General features: G+C 44.7%; 1 protein-coding gene across 4 annotated transcripts in view; it reads left to right on the plus strand.

Moving 5' to 3' along the window:
• Window positions 1-12,538, plus strand: part of Acacb (acetyl-CoA carboxylase beta) — a 145,132-nt gene that overhangs the window by 28,060 nt on the left and 104,534 nt on the right. The window contains exon 1 of one of the 4 annotated variants that reach the window (XM_013520460.1): window positions 10,089-10,368. The exons of the other annotated variants lie outside the window; for them this stretch is intronic. Coding sequence (XP_013375914.1) covers window positions 10,322-10,368 — 47 coding nt within the window. The 5' untranslated portion in view covers window positions 10,089-10,321. Of the gene's footprint in view, window positions 1-10,088; window positions 10,369-12,538 lie in introns of those variants that run through there. 4 annotated transcript variants of the gene reach the window in all.

Below are 12,538 nucleotides of genomic sequence, written 5' to 3' on the forward strand. Positions count from 1 at the left end.
AAGAGGAAGAGGAAGAAGAAGACAAGGAATAAGTAGAAGCAGCAGAAGAGGAGGAAGAAGAAGAAAGAGCAAGGTTAAAGAAGAGAAGCCTACAGGTTAAGGTACAAAGAGCACAGTCTTTATAGCAGGGTTGAGTTCAATTCTTGGCTCTGTCTCCTGTTCCTCTTTTTTTTTTCGTTTTTTTTGAGACAGGCTTTCACTGTGCAGTTCAGGCTGGCCTTGAATTCACTTTGTAGCCCTCATTGGCCTCAAAAGGGCAGCGATCCTCCTGCCTCAGCCTCCCTAATGTTGGGATTACAGGCACACCCAGCATGCCACTTCCTCTTATATGTGACCTTGGGAGTGGCCTTCATTTCTCCCAGCCTCAGTCCCTCCTTTGTAAGATGTAGAAGGGATTGAATAGAATAATATTTATGAAGTATGCACAGATTGGTACATAGTAGATGACTAATAAGTAATGGATTCCTCTGCAGCTCCTTTTCCTGAGCTTTTTCTTTGCCTACCAACATCCCTGCACACAGCACTCAAATTTATGCAGTTTCCCACCTTTCTTCTATTTGTGGCTTATAGAAATTACTCTTGTATCCCAGGGTGCAAGGCTGGTGATATACTCCCATTTTATAGATGAGAACAGACTCAGAAAGGTCAAGCTTTTTTCTCAAGATACGCAGCTAGGAAGTGGCAAAAATAGGTTCAAGGCCTAATCTGTTGGGTTGCAAAACTCATGTTCTTTCCATGTGGCACTGTGTGCTCTATTCAGTGATCTCCAGCATCCTTTCTTTTGCAAACTCCCTTCTTTCCCACCATGTGGCAATTTCCCTGTAGGGAAATCAGTTTATGAAACCAGTTCTTCCAGAGCCAGACGTCAGAGGTCACATGCAAAGCCAGTCTCCACTGTGGGGGTTGCTGAGCAGATCTGCGTGGAGAGATGGGGAGACGCACACAAGATGGGTATGTTGCTGCCCTAAAGGAGCCTAACCCTGGCAAGGAGATGGGAAATGCATAAGTAAACAGATGAACAGACCAGAGAGTATGTCTAGTGCCAGGAAGGAAATAGGTGCCCCGAGTGAGAATACCAAGGGGATCTAGTTTGGTCAAATGTGGTCAGGTCGGGAAAGAGCTTTTGGAGAAGGCAGCCTTCAAGCTAGACCAGAGTGATTCAACAGAAATTTCTGCCTCAATGAAATGTTCTAGAATAGAATGTTCAAGAACTGTCTAATGTGCCAGCCACGAGTCACATGCAGCTGTGGAACAATTGAACTGTGCCCACTGTGACTGAATTTTAAACTTTAATGTTAGCTAGTGTAAATCATAAGTAGCCCATGTAGATGGTGACTGTTTTATTGGCCAGCACAAATTTAACCAACGGGCAGGAAGAAATCATACGTGTGAATGTTTCGTTGTGCTAAATGAAGAATTTGCCACACCGCCGGACTTGACAAAATAGGCACACTGTTATTATTTCCTGGTTCTTGGATTCCAAGAAAGTTGTGAAAATTAAATAAATTTTTATAAGCTACTTAGCAAGAGAATAAAGAGGTCAAGAAATGGTAAGTTAAAAACCAGAGTAGGGATGTAGCTCTCAACTTTCTACCCACTTTTTGCCTCCACTATTTTAAGAGGTCTTTGCTGCTCTGGGCTGAAACCACAGCTTTTCAAGTTGGTGAATTTATGAGGGTGAAAGATACCTATCTTCCCTAGAGGAATTAAAGCCAAAATACTAAATGCATTTCCTGCCCCTGTATCTTCATTGCATAAAAACCTAGCACAATCGATAAATCTTTTATTCTTGCCTTGTCCCAACAAAGGAGTAGAGGGAGGAGCAGAACAAGTGTGGTTTTTGTGACTAGCAGTGCTGAATATGGAGATGAATCGACTCTGGGCTGGTGGAGAGTCAGAGAGGTTTTTTTGTTTTGTTTTGTTTTGTTTTTCTCCGGTACCGGGAACCGAACTCACGACCTTGGGCTTGCCAGGCAGGCGCTTTGCCGCTGAGCTAAATACCCAGCCCCGAGAGTCAGACAGTTTTAATCGACGCAGAGAGGACCGGTGGGCTGGGTGGCCTTGGGGGGGTCCCTTTCTGAACGTTCAGTTCCTCATCTGTAGACTGAGGAGGTTGGGCCAGACTTCTGAGATGTGACCTGTGGTCACAAAGCTCAGTGGCATAATAGTTTTTTGTCCACAATCTGTGTGCCTTTTCAGAATGTTAGTACCCAGGGCCCCCTTTAAAAAGTGTCTCCAGAGTATGTCTTGCTGTGAGGCACTGCTGGGCTTCTCCTCTTATACAGGCAGGTAATACCATTTCCTGGGGCCACAGGTCAACCTGGGCCACAGAGAGTAGTGTCAAAAGACAAAATCAACCCATTTAGCGTGAAGGTCTAACTGGTTTCTGTTAGTGATTCTACGACCAGGCAACATCTCATTCTAGAAAACAGAGTGGATTCTTCAGGGAGCTGAGCAGGGAAGGTTGTCTTTATAGACAGAAAAAGGATGAAGAAAGTTGAGTCAAGGAATGAAAAGCAGATTGGTTTTATCGGAGTGAATTTCCTTACAGGGTTAAAACAGAGAGAACTTCCTTAGCATGTTGGCCCCTGCTGATTGGCTGGAGTGAATGTCTTGTTTTGTGGAAGACTGGTCCGTTTCAAAGTTCAGGGTGATTTCAGGGCTCTTAGCATGAGTGACTTTATTCTAGTTTAGTCTTCTGGGACTGTTCTAAGAGCTCAGTGTAGATCACTGACCTCCTGGATGTTTTCTTTAACACTAGTATGGCCAGGCAAGCCAGCCAGTTGCCTGCAACATACTGGAGCATCAGGGAAGTAAAGCTTGACCCAAGAAGGCAAATATGGTAAATAAGAACCCCTGGTAGTAGAATCCAGGAAGCTTCCTTTTTATTACTATTGTCTTTCCTGATAAACTGCTTAATCTGTTTCCTGCTGCTATAACAAAATACCAGAGACTGGGTCATTTGTAAAAGATAGAGGTTTATTTGGCTCACAGTTTTAGATGCTGGGAAGTCCAAGAGCATGGTGCCACATCTGGGGAGGGCCATCTTGCTGCATCATAGACTGGCACATCCCATGGAGAGACAGAGCAAGCATCCTGCTCAGATAGCTCTTCCTTTCCTTATAAAGACATTAATGCCATCATGGAAGCATAACCTCTAATCCTCATCTCACAAAGCCTCGGTCTCCAAATACCACCAATATATGAAGTTGAGGATTTAGTTTTCAACACATGAATGTTTGGGAGACACACTCAAACCACAGGAGCCACTGAATAGTCTATACTCTAATATTTTGAGGTACCTAGCTCCTGCCAAGCAAAACCAGGCGCTAGGGATTGGCCTGGTCCTTCCAGTCCTAATCTGACACTTTCCTCATTTCCAAGACAGAAAACAAAGGCCTAAGGGAAATTTCGGGTATTGGTCCAGGACTCTGTGCTCCTGTGGGAACATAGCAAAGAGGCAATATGAATTTGTGGATCTGCTTTTGTGATTTCCTAAGGGGGGGCCCTCTGGTCTCTGTTCTGCCCTGCAAGGCCACCTCCCAGATGGGCCTCTTCCTGCTAGGCCACTGGCAGGAGACTGGAGAAGCTTGGATGGAGAAGTCATGTGTCAAAGCATGTGGCCTGGGAGGGAGCTCTTTTTGAAGCAATCTTCAAAGGGCCTTCCACTTCCTGCTGTGCCCCTACCATTCTAGAATATTCACAGCCATGTCCTCTTTCTGGGCCTTTACACTTGCTGCTCCCTCGGAGCTGAGGTACTCTTTTATTTGCGGTAACCCAGGTGCCCCTGTCCCCACCAGTGCCTTCGATTTAATGCTCTGCTGTCACCGTCTTGCCCTTCTTAAGTTGTGAATAGAGATGGCTTCCTCATTTTCACTTTGCACTGGGCGCTGCAAGCTCCATAACTGGTCCTGTCATCACATCAGCTCTTCGCCTCCTCCAGGGCCAAGGCCCTGTCCTGGTCCCACTTTTTATACCTCTGTACCATTCCTAGTTTCTTTATTGACCATTGTTGTCTTCATAATGCTTAATTACTCTTTGAGAAGATGTCTTTTATTTCCTTATTTGGTTGCTGGTTTGTTGCCTTTCTCCCTGTACTGCACTGCAGGTTCCATCAGCGCAGGTCGTGTTGATAGTGGTCTCTTTTCCCCATTGCCTAGCCTAGTCCTGGCTTATGGTAGACTTTGAATGAATATTTGCACGACTTCTGCATTTCAGGGGTACACAAAACATTGGAATGAATGTGGGAATGAATGTATGAATGGATACATGGGTGAATGGATAAATGGATGAATGAATAGGCATGTTGTTGCTGCTGCTGCTGCCTTTAGCAGCAGATTTCTTACTTTTTTTCTTTTTTTCTTTTTTTTGGTTTGTTTTGTGACGGGGTCTTGCTATGTCATTCAGACTGACCTTGAACTCACTATGTAGCCCAGGCCGGCCTCAAACTCATAGTGATCCTCATACCTCAGCTTCCAAAGTACAAGGATTACAGGCATGCACGACCATACCCAGCTCTAGGAAGCTTTTGTTTTCATAAAATTCTTCTTGCATTTGCCTTGTGACTTTATAGACTAGTTCTGGAGTTAGATTCCAATTTTTCATTTTCTCCTGTATTTTACAGTGACACCTCAGTTTATGAACTTTATTTTATGATTTTGGGGAAGATGGCTGTATTTGTGTTTGTGTGGGGAAAATGGCCATGGTTGTCTTTGCAGAGTTTGCGAACGTAAGCAAAATTTTGCCTAATGCTATTGTTTGCAAACTGAACTGTTTACAAAGTGTTGGTGAACCAAGGCATTACTGCAAGTGGGTATGCAAACTCATTCTTTCTCTCCTTTCTCCCACTGAATAAGGGCTGCCTGATTGTAAGTCCAGGGACTGTGACTGTCTGTTCTGGTCTCTCTTCCCGATTCCTCTGCTCTGGGGTCATCGCAGGTCCGAGGTTGGGAATTGGTTTTCTCTTGAACTTGGAAACATTCCTTGGGATTGGAATTTCCACACAACTCTTAGAAACAGAGCTAATGAGAACATGGCACAATATGGCAAAATAGTTGCTTGCGTATTCTGAAATGAAGTAGTTGTGTGATCGCATTTTGATTCCCACTCCAGAAACAAGGGGATGCTTAGTACACAGCCCGCCTGCTGTAAGATGCCCAGGTACAAAGCCACCTTTCATTGGCTTGCTCCCCGCTAGGGGCATACTACTGTGGGGTGCATTGCATGGGCTGGCACAGGTTCAGGGTCACTCAACTGCAGTGCTGAAATCTATGAAGCTGATGTTTGTAAGTTTCCAGGGAGCTTATTGGAAATACAACCTGTCCTGAATTGATGCAAAGTTAATTATAGCCTTTAATCTCATTTTGCGTGAACATTCATGCTTTCTGCTGCTGAAATATTAATGTGATAATGTGGAATATAAAACTTTACCTTCCTAAGAAAACAAAAAAATAAATTCCAAGTGCCGAACAAAGCACATCAGGTCTTGGGAATTTCAGATAGGGAATTGTGGACTGCGTGTAATGTGCCTGGGATAGTCCCTGGCGATTAGTAAGCACAGAAAATGCATGGGCTTAATAAATGGGCTTGAGATGTGTGTGTGTGTGTGTGTGTGTGTGTGTGCGTGTGTGTGTGCAGAGAGAGAGAGAGAGAGAGAGAGAGACTTTCCCAAACAGTGAAAAAAGCAGTCTTTATGCAGTATGAGTGACTTAGATTTTCTTTCTCAATTTTTATAAAACATTTTAACAATGTATAATCAGACAGTATAAAAATATCAGGGAAGGCCAGGCATGGTGGTATGTGCCTGAAACAGCAGTTATACAGATGGCGGCAGTAGGAGGATCTAGTCTGATCCCAGCCTGGACAGTTTGGTGACTACCTCAGTGGTAGAGCACTTTAGGATTCAATCCTAAGTACTGGAAAAAAAAATATTAGGGGAAAGTGAACTGATCATCTCACTTCCTCGGGAAGAAGCTGAAACGCAGAGAAGTTTAAGGTCTCACAGCAAGATAATCAGAGGCCTAGAACTGAATTTGAAATCAGACCCCAAACTCCTACATCAGTGTTGCTGTTTAATTTCCTCAGATGGGGAGGCACATTGGTCTTAGAAAAGGCACCTCCATCCTCCCCTCCTCCTCCTCTTCCTCCCGTCTTCCTTCTCCCCACCCCCTCCTTGCTTGTCTTCCCAAGAGCAGCGAGGGTCAGGAGCAGGGACGGTTTATTGGGTGACCTTTAAGCTGCATGACTTGGGACCTTGCCTTCCCTCTGGGGGCTGCACTGCGTGCTCTGAGGTCCTTTATGGCTCTAACAGTCTGTGTGGAGAGATGGGCCACAGGGAAGGGGCCAGGAGATAGGGAAAGGGAGTAGCTGGAAAGCAGGGGGAACTTGTTTATTTAGAGCGATTTTCTCCTGGGCCAATTACTGCAGGTTATCTTGCTGGGAGACCTTGAACTTTTAATTTTTTTTTTTTAAGGAAAACAAATTACACATAGATGATTTTATAGATGGGGAAATGGGGTGAAGAGTGTGCTCAAGGTCACATTTGAGGGTAAGAACAGGCCCAAGGACACTTATTGTACAGTCTTTCCACCACATTAAGTCACCTGCAAATGCATTTTTGTTGACTTGGCATGCATCTTGTCATTGACTTGGGATTTGTTTTCCCTCTGAAATACCAGCAAGTTAAATTTAGCGTCTCTCAAGTCTGAGAATGAGAGGGTACCTGCAGGCACATTTGACATGTTTTGTTGGAAAGTACAGCTGTTGATGCTTACTTACATAAGCGTGGTGGTGTAGCCCTTAGCATTGTATAGTATTCCTGCCTTTCCATCATCTAGTCCTCTCTGTTCTATTTCTGACGATGCAGGTAGAGAAAAATCAGCTACATGCAGTGGTGCACTAGTAGTCGTAGCCACTCAAGAGACTGAGACAGGAGGAGGATCACCTGAGCCCAGGAGGTGGAGACCAGCCTGGGCAACATAGCAAGACCTTGCCTAAATAAATAAATAAACAAGAATGTGAGACAAATCCATGTCATGGTGACTGTCATGAGCTCATGTAAATGAACTTCCTTTCCTGAGCTCCCAGGTGAAGTGAGGGACACGAAGCATCTTTCAGGCTTTCTTAACAGAGGAGTTAAAATATCCACACAGTGTTCAAGGAGTGTTGGGGCTTGGGCAATCGAAAATAAAAGTCTAGAACAGTTCGAGGAAGCTGCTGAGCAGTTGTTTTCTGCACAATCCTAAATGACTCGGGTAGGGGAGCGGGTATTTTGAAATCCCTTTATTTCCTGATGTTGATTGCTTTCCCTGTGTTAAGGTGGTTGTTTTTTATTTGGGTAATTGGGACAATGGATACTTTTTGGTATTGGCTTGAGACTTAAAAAAAATCACGTTTCTGTGTGTTTCTGTTTTGGAGAATGTGAAGATAAGGCCTTGAAGAACCTTCTAGAAACTCTAGAAATGAGAATTTCATTCATCTGTTTTGACTTTTTTTTTTTTTTAAATGTTTCTGAGATACTACTTAACGTGGTTGGAGAGGAGCCCTGAGGCAGGGCAGGGCTGCTTACACCACTGAGGACAGTTCACCTATCACATTATGGCGTGTGCTTAGCACCCCTTGCAGACATGACCCTGCAATTTGAAAGGAATTTATGAGGTGTGACTATGAAATATAAGGTGGCTGCTTAAATATGACTTATTACAGTAAAAGACATATTGCCATTAAAATACTCTCAAATACTCAAAGACACATTGCCATTAAAAAAATACTCTCAAATCCCCTCAAAATACTCTCCCTTACTTTGGGCATACTTATCCCATTATCCTTGCCACTTTCTAAATAATTCTGGGAATCCTCTTTCTTGTCTACGAAGTATGATAAAAAATACCTTGGAAACAACCTAAATGTCCATCAACTGAGGAATGGATAAAACAGATGTGGTATTTTCATATGATGGAGTATACTCAGCTATAAAAGCTATAAAGATAAATTCTAGGCTTTTATGGATGCAACTAGAGACCACACTCATAAGTGAGATAAACCAGACTTGCATGTGTAAATATCGCATTGTCTCCCTAGTGTAAGAAATAAAGAGTAAGTAAGACCCAAGTGGTACAATAGATATTGTGAAAGGGAAAGAAACTGCTCAAAAAGAAAGAACTGGGATGGGGGAAAAGAGAAAAGAAGGGGGAAAAACGGATATGTATAGATACACAAGGTAGTTAAGATAATTATACTACTCATTTCTATTAGTTCATTGAAAGGAGCAGTTAGTGCTTACATTGTTTGATCAGTTCTACATGCCTGTATCTGGTAATCTGGGCAAATGTTTGAAGGTAACAATATGCAACATAATAACCACTGTTAATTTCCTATCATCTTGTTTCAAAATTTTGTATCTTTTTTTCTTTCTTTGAAAAGAAAAATACAGTGAATGCTGCTGTGGAGTGCCACCTAATGGAAGGGCAGACTCGTAAAAATATTGTGGTGTGTCCTCATCCACCTTCTTCATCTGATCTGGCACCGTGTAACTTCTAGCTTTCCCCCAAAGTAAAGATGGCCATAGAAGGTAAAGGTTTTGAGTCAATTCATGACCTTGTTGCAGGCACAATAGGGTGACCAACCATACTCAAAAAAAAGGACTTCCAGAACAGCTTCTAAAAGTGACAAAAACGATAGGATCAATATGTTCAAAGCAAGGGAGAGTATTTTGAGGGGGATTAATGGTAGTGTATCTTGCACTGTAATAAAATTAACACTTACTGCATTTTTCCATCATACCTTTTTTTTTTTTTTGGTACCGGGAATCGAACTGAGGACCTTGCACTTGCCAGGCAGCGCTATGCCCCTGAGCTAAATCCCTGGCTCTCCACCATATCTTGTATTTGCCAACATTTACATTATTTTGTGCTTGTTTGCTATAAATGTAAATTATGTTTATTGCTTATTATTATTATTATTGCTGCTATTCTATGGTGCTGGGGATGGACCCACTTGCTGGCAAATTCTCAACCTCTGAGCTACACCCCCACCCCAAGTAACACTTATCGCAGTGTTTTGTGTTTTTTTTGTTTTGTTTTGTTTTGTTTTTGGTTTTTCTCCGGTACCGGGAATCGAACTCACGACCTTGCACTTGCCAGGCAGGCGCTGTGCCGCTGAGCTAAATCCCCAGCCCTATCGCAGTGTTTTCCAACAGTGTTTCGGATCTTTTGTTCCTTCAAACTGAAATTACTTTGAGTTCAGTGCTGTCACTTTGGGCGACATGCAACCCTGGGCCATGGCGCAGAGCACGCACCCTCTAATTCCAGAAAGCAGACCCCGGTCCTCATCTGCGACATGCGAATAAAGACTGTTAAGATGGCCACGAGGACGAAAGCAGACAGAGGCACACAGGCTCAGTGAATGGCAGTCTCATTCCGAGCTTGTTTAGGATCCCGGGGCAGCGGGGGTCCCCGCGACTCGAGGCGCCGGCTTTGTTCTTGAGGGGAGGCAGGCGGTTACAGCGCGCCCGGGACTCACCTGGGGCAGAGGGGGTGGGGTCCGCAGAGCGCGTCTCCCCCTGGGAGCAGAGGTGAAAAGATAAAAAAGACCTCGGGAAGGCAGAAGCTGACTTGGCAGCGGGGGCTTATAACAGGCACAGTGCTGATCTCTCCTTTTCTTTAACTTTTTAAATGAAGATTATTAATTGTGGCCTCTCACTTTAGATTGTCCGCATTTTCCACCCCCTCTCCCATTATGTGTGTTCAAGCCTACGAAGTGCTGTAGTATGTAGGTTATGCGGTCTAGAACTCTTGTACCCCAGTCTGGGGAGCTAGGAAAGATGAAAGAAAGGGTTTTTTGTTGTTGTTGTTGTTTTAAGAAAGGGGTTTTTAGAATAGCTTCTGACCGCTCTCTTCTGTCAGCTGCGCCCACCTAGTGCCGGGTCCAGCGGTGGGGTCCGGGCGCTGAACTGGGTGAGACCTGGGGCCTGGGCGGGGCCATGTAGAAGGCGGGGTATTGGCGGGGCGGGGCCAGTAGAAGGTGGAGTCTGGGCGGGGCCATATAGGAGGCGGGGCCGGGACAGGGGCGGGGCGGGGCCCGGGCGGGCGCATAGGCCCGGACAGTGGCGCACTTGGGATGGAGCAAGCGCTACAGAGACTTGGGTGCCGGCTGACTGGGGCGGAACCCGGGCCGAGGCGCCCCACGATCACGCCTCCGTCTAGTCGTCGCGACCTGGCTGCTCTGCTGGGCCCCGGGACCGGGGTCCGCTTTCGGGGATTAAAGGGTGCGTGCTCTGCACCCTGGCAAGAGCCAGGGGGAATTGACCGACGCGTCGGTCAGCATGAGTCCTGCCAAGTGCAAGGTCTGTTTCCCTGATCGCAGAGTAAAGTAAGTAAGCCTGCAGTTTTAATGACTTACCTTTTGTAAACCTGTGCAGTCCTCCCGGTGAAGTCAGGCTCTGCGTCTTCATCTTAGCGCACTCGTTTTCCTTTATCCCCCTGTAAGAAATGCAAGAAGAACTTTGGCCGCTGGATAGATGGAGCCCGCCTTCTTGCAGAAGTTAGCTGGCCTTGGCGGGAGGGAGCCAGAGTTGGCAGCTAGCGATGTTGCTGGGAGGAGGGAGCTCAAGAATGAGCGTGGTGGTGGGGGGCGCCTTTCTTCTTCCTTCCCTTATCCTTGAGAAAGGTGACTGTCCGAGAAGGCAGCGCTTTTTAAGCTGAAGCCCGCAGCAAATCGACCTGGATCCAAGCAGGCATCGAATTTAAGGTCATTTTCTGAGCAGATGAGCAAGTGTAGGCCTCTCTGTGCTGAGAGGTTCCTAGCCTTATCTATTTGATTTTGTTTCTTTCCTTTTTGTTTTCATTTTATTGTACTTTTAAAACAGTTGTTAAAGCTGGACGTATGTTTTTTGTTAAAAATTCAGAAAGTATCATTGATAAGCAAAAAGCAGCAAAAATTACCACCATAATCCCACCTTCTGTGATGTTCAACATTTGTAAATCCTTGCAGTCTTTTTGACACAGATATGTTTAAAGTTATAAAATTGAATCATACATACTGTATTGTAACTCACTTTTAGTATTTATCCTACTCAGCAAACTGTGACCTACTACCTATTTTTGTACAACTTGCAAGTAAAGAATGGTTCTTACGGTCTATTTTTTTGTGACATGTGAAAACGGTGTGAAATTGAAATGTCAGTGTCCACAAATAAAGTTTTATTGGAACACAGCCACACACATTACTTTATGCACAGTCTGTGGCTTTGTTGGAACCTCAGTGTCAGAGTTGAGAAGTAGGACAGAGACTGGCTCTTAACACCTGAAGTGTTGACTGTCTGGCCTTAGGCACAAAATGCTTGCCAATCCCTGCTCTACACTACGCTTTTGCTGGGTACAAAGTGTTCCTGTACATGGGTACAACTCACAGTGTGTAAGAAATCACATTATTTACAAATAATGGGTATTGGAGCCATTTCTCCTTTTTGCTCATAATGGTGAGAAGGATCCTGGAAGCTTAGTCGAGGCCTCTTCCTTTGTCACTCTCTTGGGGTAGATTTACCTGTCCTGTAAATATCCCTTGCACAGCATCCCTTGTGTGAAGCCTGTGTCTGGGAGCAGGATGGGACCTGAAATATTTGAGAAATATCACCTCTTCTCTCCAAGAACTCCTGATCCAGTGAGGGAGCCAGGTGTCTTCTTAGGACAGTAGTGCCCCCTCTCCCTTGTCCAGGGTTTTGCTTTCTGTCAGTTATGGCCTGAAAATACTGAGGGAGAAATTCCAGAAATAAAAAGTTCATAAGTTTTAAATTGCTTGCCGTTCTTAGTAATGTGATGAAATCTCATGGACTCCAACGTGGGAGAAATCATCCCTTTGCCCAGTGTATCCACACTGTATACGCTCCCTGCATGGGTTAGTTATTTAGTAACCTTTCAGTGACTAGATCAATCATTGTGGTACCACACTGCTGGGTTCAAGTAACCCTTATTTTACTTAGTAATGGCCCCAAAGCACAAGGCTAGTGATGGTGGTAATTTTATTGTAGTGTCTCATTATAATTGTTCTATTTTATTTTTCATTGTTGTCATTAATCTCTTAGTGTGCCTAATTTATAGGTTCAGTGTTAGCCTAGGTGTGTATGTGTAGGAAAAACCAGAGCAAAGGTACAGTTCAGAACTACCCCTGGTTTCCAGTCTCCACTGGGGGTCTAGGAGCATAACCCTGGCAGGATGGGAAGGTCTACCTGAAATCTAATTCAGGGCTTCTGGATACAACCGTAGTACCTGCTACCATTTGTGGGGTGCTTTTACTATGCCAGGCTGAGTGTTTTGCAGGTGTCATCTTGTGTCATCTTCACATAACCACCGGGGAGCCCTAAGTGGGTGCTGTCATTCCCATTTTACACTCAAGGAAACTGAGGTCTTCAGTGCTGGTGAGAACAGAACAGGGATTCAAACACTAGCTGTCGCCCAAAGGGCCCACTCAGGTATCCAGGTTCTGCCACCTGGAGGGCATGACCTGCTGGAGTAGATTTCCTCGAAAATAAAAATCTTCTCCT

The sequence above is a fragment of the Chinchilla lanigera genome, unplaced genomic scaffold (assembly GCF_000276665.1).
Source record: "Chinchilla lanigera isolate Chin_1 unplaced genomic scaffold, ChiLan1.0 scaffold00054, whole genome shotgun sequence".
Lineage (NCBI taxonomy): Eukaryota > Metazoa > Chordata > Mammalia > Rodentia > Chinchillidae > Chinchilla > Chinchilla lanigera.